The sequence below is a fragment of the Megalobrama amblycephala genome, linkage group LG7, assembly GCF_018812025.1.
Source record: "Megalobrama amblycephala isolate DHTTF-2021 linkage group LG7, ASM1881202v1, whole genome shotgun sequence".
In the NCBI taxonomy this organism is placed as follows: Eukaryota; Metazoa; Chordata; class Actinopteri; order Cypriniformes; family Xenocyprididae; genus Megalobrama; species Megalobrama amblycephala.
The window spans coordinates 51,105,980-51,122,270 of NC_063050.1; the positions used below are offsets into that span (position 1 = coordinate 51,105,980).

General features: G+C 37.6%; 1 protein-coding gene across 4 annotated transcripts in view; it reads left to right on the plus strand.

Moving 5' to 3' along the window:
- Positions 1-13,070, plus strand: part of nrp2a (neuropilin 2a) — a 90,668-nt gene extending 77,598 nt beyond the window's left edge. For 3 of the 4 annotated variants that reach the window (XM_048198010.1, XM_048198009.1, XM_048198012.1), the window contains 2 exons: positions 8,784-8,843; positions 10,767-13,070. In XM_048198010.1, the coding sequence (XP_048053967.1) occupies positions 8,784-8,843; positions 10,767-11,071 (365 nt within the window). In that variant the 3' untranslated portion in view covers positions 11,072-13,070. Of the gene's footprint in view, positions 1-3,421; positions 8,200-8,783; positions 8,844-10,766 lie in introns of those variants that run through there. The other variant, XM_048198011.1, reaches the window with a different exon arrangement.
- The last annotated feature ends 3,221 nt before the right edge of the window (positions 13,071-16,291 follow it).

Below are 16,291 nucleotides of genomic sequence, written 5' to 3' on the forward strand. Positions count from 1 at the left end.
ATTTCACCTTCACATCATTTCAAAACATACTTTCTTGCATGAAATAGTTCAGTCATTATTTGCTGAACATTGTCCCCTCTGTCATAGCTATCAAATCTCATACAGGTTGTGTCAAAACTGTACCGTTTGATGCCATTGACTCAATACGTGGCCTATATGTTGCAGTCCTAACCGGACGGGTGTCCTGTCAGTCTATTTTGGAGCCATCTTTCTCCCTTCAGCCTGTAAGAGCAGCTATACTAACACACTTGTGCAATTTTACAGTCACTGAAAACCTGGGAAAAAATTCAGGGTTTAAACATTTTTAAAGAAATCGATACTATATTCAAAATCTAGAAAATATAGAAAGGGCAGCTTCCTTTGTGACTCATTGGATGCCAAATGTTACTAACGGAAAATCATTTATGGGACTCAAGGTGGTCTTAAATGTGGCTTGTTTAAATCTTAGTTTCGTATGTGAATGCATGTGCATTTGTGTTTTATTGGAGTCATTTGAAATCTAAAGTGCATATTTTAGCTATTATTATAGACTGGTTTTTGAATGGTTGATCCTGCATTGACTTCATTTGGACCTATTTTCATTAGCAGAGCAGAATAACTGCACATATTGTGTCTAAAATGTATTTTAGACATGAACAGTTATAGATAATATAGTCACCTGCACACTAATATTTTTGCTTAATCGTTTATCTGGAGCACTTTAAAGGGATAGATACCCAAAAATTACAATTTTGTCATCATTTACTCAATCAGGTTGTTCCAAACTTGTATGAGTTTCTTTCATCTGTTGAACACAAAAGAAGATATTTTAAAGATTGTTGGTAATCAATCAGTTGACGGTAGCCATTGACTTCCATAGTAAGAAAACATCTCGGGTTACTGGTGTAACCCTTGTTCCCTGAGTAAGGGAACGAGACGCTACGTCGAATGACGTGATGGGAACCCATCACGTCATTCGACGTAGCGCCGATAGTTCCCACGAAAGGGAACAAATACTATGGAAGGAAGTCAATGGATACCATCAACTGTCTGGTTACCAACATTCTTTAAAATATCTTCTTTTGTATCTTCTATACTCATACAGGTTTGGAACAACATGAGGGTGAGTAAATGATGACATTTTCATTCATCAAATTTTAGCACCTGACAACAGATCAAATGATTTTTCTAATGAAAAATCCTCATTCGTAATCACAAACGACTAGAAAAGTCATGGCAATTGTCGGAAAGGTGTGGGATCCCTTGAGGATAGAGTATTTGTCAGTGTATATGGACACATAGATGTGAATTTTTCCCCTTCAAATGATTGCAGTCCAACACTGGACGTTGAGGTGTAATGGTTTTTATATTTGGAGCTCCATTTTTTTTTACTTGCATTGGCAATAATACCTAAACAAGCTACCACCATATTAGCACCTCCACTTCCTTTTGTGAAATGAGTGTCAATAAAAGACACAGGCAGAGCCAAGTCGCTCTCCCTAATGAGTGGCTCAGTCATGCTCCGTGGCTGAATATAGCATAACAAGATGTCTGCCTGTGCCGGGTTCTGCTCAGATGGCAGCATTGCATCAGAGACTCAGGGTATGTCTCTGGAGTCCCTGGAGAACTGTTTTTTTTTTTTTTTTTTTTTTTGTCATTCTTTTCTCAAATGTTCGCTTCTCACACAGTGCTTACTAATCCATGAGACAGACAAAGCAGAGCTGACAAGAACCTCTGCTCCCACTTGTTGTGTGATCATAATGTTTGTTACTATTTTGGTTTCTTTCGTCAATATGTACGGTTGTTTTTATTTTCAATGTGTCAGAAATTGGTCAGAGCTTTTTCAAAGTTAAATTAAACATGCGCCGTGCCACGTTGGCTTTGAAAGCTTTTTTGAGCAGTAGTTGAACTCAACCCTGTAGCATTGCGGTTGCAACTCCTTGAGTTTTACACTATATGATTAAATGATTGTAATTTATCTTACAAACTGGGTGTGTGTATAATCTAAAAAATGCTGGGATGTTTCAACCCAAAATTGGGTCAAATATGGACAAACTCAACAATTGGATTTGTCCATTTTTGACCCAATTTTGGGTTGAAACATCCCAGCATTTTTTGTAGAGTATAGATTAATTCATATATCTATAGCAATTATTATTATTTTTCTCATGATATTCTAACTATTTTAACTTATGTATTTTATTAATTTAACTTATTATTTATTTATTTATGAGTGCATTCATATAATTTCACTAGTTCAATTAATGATAATCAAAGTCTATCAAACAAGATTTCAACCTACTAAGATTGAAAATATCAAAGTGGTGCCAAAGATACAAGTTCATTTCACTTTCTCTGAATTTAATTACTGATAAAGTAATTGAAAGGCCAGAATTTCTGGTTACACTTTATTTTAAAGTGACATAGTTACTTTGTACTTACTCAAATAGGTACTGAGTAATATTGGTTAACTACATAGACTTACTATAGAGTTATGGTTGGGGTTAGGGTTTGGTTTAGGGTTAGTTAGTTGTAATTATGATTAATTTACTGTTATTACTTTAGTAAGTACATGTAGTAACATGTAACTACGTCACCTTAAAGTGTTACTGAATTTCTTTTTTGTGATTGACATAAGTGTGATTTACAGAAACATAAATGCATGTCATTATAATTTAAACATGGCATACTAGACAAAATTGGAGGGAAACCATGCCAAAAAGATCGAAACCTATTCCACAGAATCAGTTTTGTATGCGTTAACATTGGGTCTCAATCTCAGTTACAATCCATTTATAATATGCATCACAATATATTGACGAAGTTGGCGATGCCCAGCCCTATTACAGACTCCTACTATAGTCAAGTATCTGTCAGCATTCTGCAATAACCAGAAGACGAACTGAGGGAGAACAGAATGCATGTGCCTCTGCTTGGCAAAACAGCCTCTTGTTTGAATGCAGCCCCAATGTACCCCTAAGACATAACGGTTTAGACAACTACCAGCACTACCTGCCCTTTGAGTAGTCCTGGAGAGCCGCTTGTCCCAAATCCAGCATGCAAAAAATATGATTTGTAGTACGGCATCCCCACTCCCCAGGACTAGAGCGGGGCAGTCTTTATTTGCAACATGCTTGGACTCTGATTCAGGTGCCTATTTGAAAGCACGTTACATAACAGCACTGCATTCACAGCCATTGTTTCACTGTACACGGCGCTATGCAACCCAACTTAGATCCCTCAATAACTGTTCCTCTCCTGGAAAGCGATCATTTCATGATGATTTCGAACAGTGAAACATGGAGCATGAAGCTTCTACCCTACATGATCGTATGCCAAATCAGTCAATACAGCATCTTTCATGGTTTCTTTCATTAGTGTGTTTGCATTTGAATCTAGGAGTAGTGTGGCGTGTTTCACAGTTTGTATATCTCTCCACCAGGGGGAGCCCTGCCTGGCAAGAGTGAGCCAACAATAGATACCCTGTCAGTACCAGCTGTTTTGCCCAACTGGTATTACATAATGGCTGGTGGAGGAGCCATCTTGTTCCTGGTTATTGTCATTGTCATGGCCGTTAGCTGTCGCCATCTTACGGCCAGGAGGAACCAACCCACAATGGCCTACTACAGCCCCCACAGTGCACATTACCCAAACGGCGGCGTGCACAGGTCTGGGGTGACGCCCAAATTGACTGTATGGGTTGAGAAGGGTGATGGGAATTCCTACTGGTGAGAGACCTGGACTAAAGTTTTAGAGGTTTGTCTGCAAATGCTGACTTCTTGAAGGAAGTCCTTGATGAAGCAGATCTCAGACTGAAGAGTTGGAGGAGAACGCTCCCGGATGCTTGGATTCGGATGCATCCAGATGAACCCAACACTTCGATTTTTCTGTTTCCTCATTCTTTTCATGTTCTTTTCTTTCTTGGATACTAACGACCCTGTCTTACTGGTGTGCTCAGCTTGTTTACCACATCTAGCCAGCTCATACTCATCTGGAGGGACCTTCTCCAAGAGTGAATCCGTATCCAGCCTCACGATGGACGCCGAGGCAAGAGGACGTGTTGTCCAATGACCTTAATCACTGATCCTGGACTGACTTTGATCCAGTGCGCTGTACTTATGTTAAATCAATGTGGTCAGAACATTGTGGAGTTAAGAGCTGTTGCGGACATGCTGTCTTACACAGTGTTTGCACTTTGACTAGTCCCTGAGATTGATTACGAGTACCTCTTTACCTTATTATTGCAGAACAAGGGAACAGACCTTTGGTGAAAGAGAGAACACAAAGCTTTCAGATAAATTAAAGCATACAGGAGAGAGCTCCAATACTGAGAATGTGCTTCTTAGCACTTTTTGAATACAACGCAAGCATGATTTAATTAGTAATAAGGGAAGGTAAAGTATTGCATAAAAGGTTTCTGCATGTAAACAACTTGAGTTAAGTCTGATAAATGGAGAGTCCATCTAAGATGATATATAAATGAAAGCTGTCATGATGAAAATTGCCTTTAAAGTCAACATGAAATCAAAATTGAGTTTCTTAATACATGCTCTTATTGTGAACAACTGATCAGTTCCTAAGAGAAAAAATGTTTGTGTAATGAGTTTCCTTTTCTGCTGACGTCACTTAGATTGTGCCAGTTATTGGTTAACGTTATTGGTAACTTGTTTTAGGCTGCTGTTGTAGGTAATGCAGCCTTTCTAAAACCTTGCCTGTTGTCAATAACGTAATAAAGACGGCTTCAAATGATAGATTTGACAGTTTTGACATTGGGATTCCCAATCAAAAAGCTTCGTCAAAAGTGGCAGGAGTGTAGTAGTGCTCCACAATCTACTGAAGGCCAACTTTTTACCACCCAATTCAAATTTTTAGGGTGTGTTTACACTTGGCATGTTTGGTTTGATTAAAAGTTTGTTTTCTGGCTCAATTGCTCTGTTAGCGCAGTTCGTTTAAACAAGTGTGAGTGCTGCTATCCGAACCCTGTTGCACGCCAAACAAGCGGACCGATACTGCTGAAAAGTTGGGTCTCGGTCCGCTTCCAAACAAACTCTGGTGCGATTCGAATCAAATATGAACGCAACACGGACCAAAGACATGTAAACAAACCAAAAGCTGGACATGATCTCACAAGATGTGACCCTCAAAAGGACAGAATGCTCAAGCAATGTTGCCCATCACAGTTCGGAACGGGCATCAGAACCGCGTCTCCTCGAAACAGATCTTCGTTTGCGTGTGTGACGGAAGGATTCCTGCTAGGGATGTCAAAAGAGTCGATACTGAAATTTAAATAAATACCAGCATTACCTGATAGCATTTTGAGCACTTTTGAGCGAATTCTTAAACACCTCTGATTGGCAGTTGTGTTCACGCACTCAACAGATATGTCTGTGATTGGCTACAATGATCAGCGCTTCAAAAACATGTTGTAAATAGACATCTTTGACGCTCTTCACCAAGCACTTACACCGATACACACAGGAGCATTTGAAGGAAGGCTAAATATTTGGGATCTGCTGATCGACTGATCCCCTGATAGACTCCTGCTTTCAAACACTCAAAAGCTTTCTATTTACAACATGTTTTTGAAGCGTTGATCATTGTAGCCAATCACAGACATGTCTGTTGAGTGCATGAAAACAATGGAGGATCTGCTCAACAGTGCTCAGAATGCTATGGTGAAATGCTGGTATCTGGTAATGGTGGTATTTTTAAATTTTCAATACCGACTTGGTACCGAAGTCGGCACTTTTGACAACCCTAATTCCTGCCGCTGTTCTAACTAATTTACACATTTTATAAGCTCTTCACAAGTTCTCAGCTGGTCAAAATACCAACATATGTAGGCTACGCACATACAACGAGCGCATTTATCCCAGCACACAGCATTTTTTTGGATGTTTGGTTAGTTTGACCAATCAGGTTGTGAACGTATCCCTCTGACTTTAGGTTCGGTGTTAAAAATCCCAATGTGAATGCTAAGAAAACCAGGACTAAAATGAACCGGACCAAACAGACTAAGTGAAGCGAACTACAAGTGTGCACACACCCTTTATGAATAAAATTTAAAAGTCCAGTTTTTCTCACTTTAATTGAAAATGCATCATTATGGAAGTAAAATGGATTGTGGGTGTTCTTTCATGTTGACTTTAAACATTGCATTAGGCATGGTTTTATATCAATGATGTGCTAAACTTAAATGAATTGATGGCGCCACCTTTGAGATGAGAGAAGGGGGATTGTGTAAGGAAGTCTTCATGTTTTGTGTTTATTTCTGTGTTCTCTGTGGCAGTATCTAGGTTACTCCTTTGTATCTCGCATTTCTCACATTTTTTTTCCCCAAAGATCCCCAAAACTGCGTTGGCGTGTGTTATTCTGAGCAAACGCTTGCTGGTGTTGAGGCTCCAAAAACAAGTCTCATAAACAAAGACAGCTGTTTCCTTTCTCCGATGTTTCCATGCAATGAGGAAGCACTGAGCGCTGGGGTGGGAGAGAACTTTGTGCAGATATCAACACCTGGTAGCAATTTTGGTTCACTGAAGCGTCGTGAAGCTTCAAGAGTGATTAGTAGTGAATGGTGTCCAAGACTGCTTTTTCATAGCCATGTTGAATCATTTATTGAATTATTGAATTAAGTAGTCATTCAGTTTTATAGGATAAAGTAATCAGTTCCGTATTAGGACGGGGGTGAGCATCACAAACAAACTGTGGCTGTGCCTTTTGATTATCGTGTGTATATTACTTAAAAGGATAGTTCACCCAAAAATGAAAATTCAGTCATCGTTTACTCACCCTCATGTCATTCCTAACCCGTAAGACTTTTGTTCATCATCGGAACACAAATGAAGATATTGTTAATGAAATCTGAGAGCTTTCTGTCCTTCCATTGACAGCTACACAACTACCACTTCAATGCTTAATAATATAATTTTTTGTTCAATTCTCAGTTGCATTGGTGTATAATCATATATTGTGGCAAGTCTGACGACAAAAATGATGGCAATGATTCTCAAATATGTCATAACCAGAATTTTCTGGTATTTTTGTTCATCACTTTGATTTTATAGAAAAACACAGTGTAAACATTTTTCATATTCTTTTGTCTTTCACATTTAAAAGAAAGTCATATAGGTTTGGAACGACATGAGGCTGAGTGAATGATGACAGCATTTCCATTTTCATGTGAACTATACCTTTAAGAACATTCAGCAGATCTAGAATTAAGGCTCAAAGTAGCTTATTTCATTATGGGACATATAGAGCTGTTCAAAATGGAAATAAAAGGATAAAGACCCCTGGCTCCTCAGGGGCTTTTTAATACCATTTCCTACTGTGAGGTGGTAAGAGATGTTTTGGCACCGTCAAGCAATGTGCTTTTAAAGCAGCCACTTTATCGCTCTTTTCTTCCCTAAACTGTGTCCCCCACTTCTTTCTTCACTCTTAATATTTTTTAATTAGTTAATGGACCAGATACCATTTATTAAAGCTGCTATAGGCGTTCTGGCCCCTGCCCCGTGCCTCTCGTCGACTCGGGAAACCACATTAATGAGTGTGAGCTTTCTTGAGAACGGCGTCAACATGTCACCCAGCACCTCGCTGCCAAACAGCCATTCTTCTCGGGCGCTTAAATGCATCACGTATACCGAACTGAGAAGCTTCTAATAAAGCAAAACAGTCTATTTTTCAAAGAGCGGAGGATTGCGGTTGATGCTCACACCCCTGCAAATGACTCACCAACTTTTTGACACGGCATCTCAGGGGTTGTCGAACAGTCAACAGCGTTCTCCTCGGACGTGGGGAGTTGGGTAGAATAGATCGCTCACAATGGATCCAGTCAGGCTACCGCCTCTCACATTGATTTCTCTGCTTTTAGACACAGCGGGCTCCGACTGGGACATTTTTGGAACAAAGCAACGCTGATCCATAAAGTTATGGGCCTTTTATTGTACCGCAAAGCTTACTTAGGTGGTGGTGGTGGTGGTGATGCTTCTGATACAGACTATGAATTTAATCATGATTATGATAAGGATGATGATGATGATGATGATTATAATGCACTTTGCTTTATGAAAGTACCTTCTAACTGTGGTCAGCCTATACCTCAACTTTGAAATTAGTAAATTGTTTAAAATGCGAATGTGAACAAAATATTTTTGCTTGATGGATTTGTGTCTTGAAAACCTGCTTTTAAAATGTGACAATAAAATCTTATTTTTCTAATCATCACTTCTTTTTATGTCCATTTATATCAGTGGAGTAACAATAGACATTGGCCTATTTTTGCTGCTATATTTGTGTGTGCCCTTAATGTGTAAATGCGGGTGTGCTTCAATTAGTAATTATGTAGGTCACATGATGTTATTTTCTGTACTCTGTAATTATGTTACAAATCTTACGTACCTTTAATAATTTATTACTTAGCCTCAAATCTCAAAATATACTCATTTAGATCTCTGTTAATACAAGATTCACAACTCTAGTACGCAAGTATGTAAATGTATTGTGTAAATCAGCAAGTACACTAGCAGGTTTGTTAAAGTTAGTTACTGTAAATCTGAATTCTGAATAATTAAATGTTGTTATTATTATGTCTGACACAGATATTTGAAGAATGCACACCAAGTATGTAGTACGCGAACATGTGCATGAGTTGTGCAATGAGTTAGCCAAGCTTTCACGTCTGCGTACTTGTTTCTAGGCCTAACATTTATTGCAAGTTTGCATAATAATAAATAATATTCCTTTGAGAACAAAACACATGTTTTGTATTCTATATTTCAATATGATGTCTTCGCTTCTTTCCACAGTTAAAAAGCCAACGGTTGGAAATGGGCGTCTCTTTAACGGGAAAGACCATATAAATGCAGGTTAGTTCCCGCAGTACATACTGTACATACAATAATATGACTGCTTCCTGGCAGGCTATTTATTTTAACCAAGTTTCAAAGAACGGGATCCAGGAATGAGAAATCTTTCATCTGTTGGGTATTTTTTTCCTCAAGGTTTTCAGATAATAAAGCCAAAACAAAAACAGATGGTTTGGACACATTTAAAATTAACATGAAATCACCCTGATTATTTTAATAATGCATGTATTCCTGGTCTTGTTGTGAAAGATTTGTCAGTGCATATTATTTTGAATATTTAACAATTGTTTTTATCTGTCAAATCAATTCACAATCTTTTTTGAAATCTTGTTTTATTTGAAAATACATCACATTATGTATTTAATTGGGTTGTGAATGCTGCTTCCCATTCCATAACAGTGAATCTGTGCATATGTTTGTATGGGTAGAGCTGACATGCTACAGTTTGTTTGTGTGGGTATGTACGTGTTTGTTCACACTCGAATCACCCTCACTCCGCATTTCTGCACAAAAACAAAAAAAACGTCTCCGGTTATCAGACTTTCCGCCCTCCTCCTTCCTGCTATCACACAGTTGGAATCCATCTAACTCATAAAGATGTCTTTGTTTTGGCTCTTAAATAAAAAAAAATAAAAAAGACAAGGATGAGTTAATTACCCGACCGAAATCTGTTCATCCTTACAGACTGTCAACCCCCTCCCTCTGTCTTTCTTTCACTCTCCCTGATTTCCTTTATCGATGTATTCCATCTTTTTCTCATTTCCCCTCTACTCTAATACAACGTAATGAAGTCTGTGTTTAGCTTACACTCTACACAAGCTGTCAATCACCTCGGAACCCATTTGTTGGAACTAAAAGGGCAAAGGGAAATTTGCTTTAGCAAAATGCAACAGATATCAGTCAATGTGCAAAAGCGGCTCAGCTGGTGTGAGTTTTGGCATCGGTTCGCTGTCAAAAGCAGCCTAATTAAGCCTAATGCAACCGCTAGCAAGGCGCAGGGTGCCACAAAAGAGTTTACGGCTTAGTTTTGTCAGCTGAAAACAGTCATGCCGACACCGTTCCCCTTCAGGCCTTGCCATTAGTTAGTTATACTCTATGCGTCTTCCTCCATAGGATATTATGCAGGAAAACAAACAAAAACTTCTGTTTAGCCTCCAAAGGCTGCATTTGTTGACCAAAACTTGCTTACAATTACATGCTATAGAGGTACTACCACTGATTACTATATTAATTTACCAAGGTATATGTAATACCATGGTATTCTTTGCAGTACTTTGGAGTACAATGTTATTTACTCCACAATAGTTCAAAGAACACCATAGTACTACCATAAAAATATAGTAATACAATTCTACTTTTTTTCTCTTACACTTTTTTTTGGGCATGGTACTACTGTGGTATTGTTAACATGTGCCATGTTAGTACCTGAAAGTACCATGTTTTACAACAAACAATGTGAGTAATTTAAGTACTATGGTATTACCATCTTATGCCATTTCTGTACCATGACAGTACTTTTTGAAAGTGTACACATTCACTATATTTTTGGGGGGGTTATGACACCCCTTTACAATGATGTTACCACAAAAACATGGTAGCGCCATGATAAATTTTGGTACTTTTTTACTTAGAAAAAATGTTTTTTGGACATGGTAGCCTACTATTGTGATGTTTTGGACATGTATGTTAGTACCATGGTGTTCTTGAAAATACCATAATTTACCATATAAAAACCATGGTACATGAATTTCACTGCTTTTTTGTAAGGGTACCATTTGAAACCATCACTATTTTCGGGGGAGATGACACTCCTTTAACAAATACCATGGTATTACCATGGTATCATGTTCCGAAACAAAAGTTTATGTAGATGATTTTGTTGTGAACATCCTCTTAATGCATTCTCTCCTCTTGCTGTTGTAGGTTTCCAGTTTCCAGAGTGGAGCACAGCCGAAACGCCATCAGAGCCTCCGGTGACACATGTGGTCGATAAGGACAACACATGGCTGTACTCTCTGGACCCCATTCTCCTGACCATCATCGTCATGAGCTCTCTGGGTGTTCTTCTAGGTGCCGTGTGCGCCGGCCTCCTCCTTTACTGCACCTGCTCGTACGGCGGCTTGACGTCACGCTCGTCCACCACCTTGGAGAACTACAACTTTGAGTTGTACGACGGGATTAAGCACAAAGTGAAGCTTAACCAACAGCGCTGCTGCTCTGAGGCTTGAGGAGAACAGATGGGGAGATATCATGTATCCTAAAAAAATGACCTCAAAGTAACCCGATTTGACTCTTTGAAGAGACGAGCCTCATCTCTTAGTATTCCTGGAATGCATGTCCATCTCAGCTGGAGAGCTTCTAGACTGAACTTCTCCTGGAGCTTATTTTCCAAGCAGTCATGCTTACTCGGCTCTAACGCTGCTGCCAAGGACTTCCTCGTCTTTCACTGGATTACATCAAAAATGGAGCATTTGGTGCCACTAGGGTTGAAACCCTTTCCATGGCTCAGCCTCAAAATAAATGTTGATACATATCAATGTTCTGCTATTCCAAAAAGATGAGAGTATATCAGTTTAGATTTCTAAGAGGTCTAGTTTTTAAAATGGGAGATCCGAGGCTGGACTTTCAAGCCACAAACTTCTTTCCCCCATCATTCCCAAAAGTAAATTTTGTGGCCTAGGATGTGGTGAATTGTTTTAAAGGCTTTGATGGATTTGTTTAATGTTGCTTTATTGTTTTTTGTTTTTTTTTCCCTCGCAGAAAAGTTCAGTAGCCCAGGGTGACTATACGTCATCATTATTGTGTGTTTACAACCCATTGCTTTCAGCCCACCATTTTGTGTTTCTCTTGTCAGTCTGACAGTTTGGAAATGGAAAAGTAAGATTAAGGAGCGAAGGGTTCGTAGATTTAGTTTTAGGCACTGTGTGTTTGGTAAATTTTGTTCTGGAAAAAAGGCAGCACACTTGTTTGAAACGACTAAGGAGTTTGTCAGTGCAACCTATGGATTGCTGTAACTGGGAGACAAAGACTGCTAAGCTAATGTGTGAGCTTTGAGCTAGCAAACAGGCATTAAATTATGTGAAACAATGGTTGAAAGGCCGACAGATACTTAAGGGATGGGTTTGAAATTCAATTTCTCTCATTTTTACTCTGGGCCTTCAAAAATGCTACAGTTATTGGCTCAGAGAGGTTCAGGTCCACTGCTTGTGTTTTATAAAAGGAAAGTTCATTTTCAAAAATAGTCTAAAATCTACACCGGTTTGCTGTGCCAGTCATGTACAATATATCTTGGCTTTTGGATCAAACTAATATTTTTACACATCAAAATGATTGTTTAAAGCGTCTGTAAGAGGTAAAATAGTTTACATTTGGATCAATTTGAAGCAAAATAAATTGTATACGTTAATATATTTAATATATATCTTTTTCAAATCCTTTTTGAGAGGCTAAGTCGAGTGTTAGTGGTGAAAAACATGAATTAAGCTTAAAAACTTTAATAGTTGCTATTCTTTTAGGTTATTTTCAAGCTGGTTAGGACCTAACACGGAGCCTTGAGGAACACCAACATTTTCAAATGTACATCATACAGCAGTTCTTTCCTTTGTTTCATTCTCAATTGATTTTTTTCCCCTCTTTTACTCAGTTTTATGTTTCCATGTTAAGGTTTTATGTTAACAGGAGACAGGTTTGGTTGTAAATCTGCTCCCCTGTGGTTTTCAAAGACTGGCAAATGGTGGAAGACAGATGCCGTAAATCTTTACCTACTTGCTCAGATGGGATTCCACACCCTCATTCATGCTCAAAAACAGATTGTTGGAGTGAGTTGGTGGAAGTAAATGCACCCAAAGCACACTACACCTCTGCAGAATAAGACACGTTATGAGAGTCTGGGATCTTCGATATGGAGTTTTGAGACACTGATAGGTGAGCCTATATGTTTCTACTGAACCCTGCTTGATCCGTGTACTCCTTATCTTCTTGAAGACTCTTGCTACTGGACCTCTGGACTTTTGCAAGTGCCTTGGAGCTACTCTGTTCCAGCCTCGGCTCTGGACCTGAAAAAGACTGCTTTTGAGCTTTTGTCTGTCTTAAACACTCGAAATACTTGAGAATCACAGCACTGGGTAGAATTCCAGTCTCTCTTTGGACACTTTGTACAGAAATTGTGCTTTTTATGATGATGATTATTGTTATTATGATTATTTAATAAAGGATTGTTAACATACAGTAGTGGGTTGATGTGTTGTTGTACACTCCAAGAGGAGCGTTCCAAGGTGACTGAGTTTGATGTTTTACAGTGGGTCTTGAGTTTCGAGGTTACAAGAGCAAGGGGTTATGGGATTGTTAAATGAGTAGAATACTTTGACATTGCTCGACATGCTCACACACATGCAATTGATGTTACAAATACCAGACCAGTGCATAACGTACCTCCGCGGACAACAAAAGGAGTCCATCAATAGAACCTTTGACTCCATTATACATCAACGCATTCAATCCCAAATACACACAATCTCCCTCACTCTTTCTCTCTTTCCAGCTACGTCTGCTACAGTTTCTCTCATCTCCCCATGGGCTCCCATTAGCACGGACCTTCAGTCGCCTTCATTTAGGGGCTCGCAACATCAAAGCTTTGAAGTGCCTAACTGTTCCACCCCCTAAAGTTCCCTTCATCCCTCCACCTCATCCAACCACCCAGTTGCATCCATTTAACTATTTCTCTACCTCAGCTTCCTCTCTGCTCCATAGTGTGCCTGCCTTTGCCTTTACCACTGTGGCTGTTTCACTGACTAATGATGTGTACAGTAAGATCTAGTAAGGTCGATCGAATCAGCCTTGTCTGAGTTTCAAAGAAAATCAAAGACATTATTATGGCATGCAAATATAATACTGAATAGACCTTAAAAAATATATGATCCTATAACTGCTACAGTCATCCATTTTACAATCAGGTTTGTCTGTCTGAACTTTTTTAAAGGTTTTTCAGTACCATAAGAACCATGTCAAAACATCAAGTCACATTAAAACAGTTTGAAATACTCATGCCATTTTTTATTATCTTAAATTGCTAAAATTACACTAAATTAATGTGTTTAATTAACATCCACAGTAGAAATGTAGGACATAGACATGGAAAATTTTGCAGAGTCCAAGAAAAAAGCGGTGGCCAGTATGGACATCATCAGACTCTGGACATGGACTGTAAACTTCAAAAACTGTACAGTCGAGCTTTGACCATGATATAGATCTAGAGGAAAATCATTCACCCTTCTCAGGCTTCTTACTGCACTCGCGATCAGAATTCTGACCAGCACATCAGTCATTTCTAATGTAGAATCTCTTAAAGGCATTTTAAAGAAATAAATCAATGATTTTCTTGACTGGAAGAAGGTCATTTCCAAATATTTCAAAATGTTCTATCGGCTGATTCCTGATTAATGAAGTTCTGTCTTTAAACTCAACCCAAGGCATCCGGATGTGTGGCTTTGATCGGCAGGGTGGACTGAGCGATGGAGAACCAGGAAATTGAGGAGCCCGGCCGTCGGGCTTTGCTTTTCCACCCAAATTATTCTAAACTTTTGTTTCGTAAATGTTGTTTTCCCTCCCTGTCAGATTGAAATCTAATTCTCCACTGGGGCCTTGCAGGCAAAGATCAGAGAGCTTTCCTTCTTTCTCAGTAAGCCGGACTTTCCATCAAAGCTCAGCCTTGCACGCTTGAAGCTTATAGGTGATCAGCTTTTGAAGAGGCCGCACTAAGAAATACAAAGAGCATGCGGCTAATTCATCTCTAGAGAGAAGAACCTGACAAATGATGGAGAACTAGAGGCACGCAACAGTACTCCTCCATCCCCGGATGCTTATTGAGTCTAATGTCAAAGGGTTTTGGGCGTCTGAACGTCTCTGTTGAGGAAGGGCTTTTCATGTTGCAGATTATTCATTTACTTTAAATATTTTAACAGATGTTGTTTCTTAGAAAGGTCACTTACAAGATCTCCTCAGCTAGGGTAAAACTGGTTTTGCACAAAAATTTAAGATCAAGAGTTCATGGTTTCTATCATTAAAAAACAAACAAACAAACAAACAAATTTTGACAGTCAATAACCACACAACATGCTCTACTGGTACTTTTTACACCAACATCTTTCTCTGCTTTGTCCTTGTACATTCAACGGACTGAATTGTTTCCAAGCATCTGAGGTCTCAGGAAAAATAATTTGCAAAATTCATCTAGACTCCATGACCTTCTTCAACTTCCATTGGAAGCATTGGGTGAAAATACCTTGATATGATTTTGCCAGATCAATATGATTTTAGGGGTAGTTAATGGTTAGGTACAAATGAAATGGTAGTAGTGGGTGATTTTTCTGACAAGCTGAGAAAATAATTACAATAAAAAAATTCAGAGGGTGGTAGACAAAACAAGAAAAATGTCTATTTAAATAGACTTAAAATCCATGCAATTAAAAATATTCATAAAATAGCATTAAATTAAAAAGAATATTTTACCCCAAAATGATGTGCACTATATTTAGATTTTTTTTTTTTTTTCAAATTAAGATTTTTTTTACAAACTCAGAAAATAATCATTTAAAAAAATCCAAGATGGTGGACAAAACAAGAAAAAATGTTGATTATATACTTGAAATTCATGCAATAAATAGTATTCATAAAATAGCTTTAAATAATTAAAAAATATATATATTTTACCCGAAATTAATGTGTGCTATATTTAGAAATATTTTTATGCTTTTTTTATTATGTGTGCTACAGTATGTGTATTTTGACAAGCTCAGAAAATGGTGGGCAAGATGGTGGGCAAAACAAGAGAAATGTTGATATTATATATACTTAAAATTCATGTAATACTGAAAAGTATCTATAAAATAACTTTAATTTAACTTAATTTAAAAAAAAAATAAAGCTATTTTACCCTGAATGCATCTGTGTTATGTATAATTATTATTTTTATGGTTATTTTTATTTTGATTATATATCTGATTATATATATATATATATATATATATATATATATATATATATATATATATATATATATATATATATATATATATATATATTATTATTATTATTATTATTATTATTATATTGTCAACACTTTACAATAGGTTGCATTTGTTAACATTGGATTACTACATTAGTTAACATGAACTAATGATGAAAAATACTTCTAAAGCATTTATTAATCTCAATTTCTACATTTACTAATACATTTTTGTATAAAAAAAATGTTAATCTAACATGAACAAACAATGAGCAATTGTATTTTTAACTAACATTAACAGAGGTTTAATAAATGCTGTAAAAATATATTGCTAATCTTAACTAATGTTAACAAATGAAACCTTATTGTAAAGTGTCACCATTATATTTTATTATGTATATGTGTAATACAATTATTAATTAAATATTAATAAATCATTAATAAA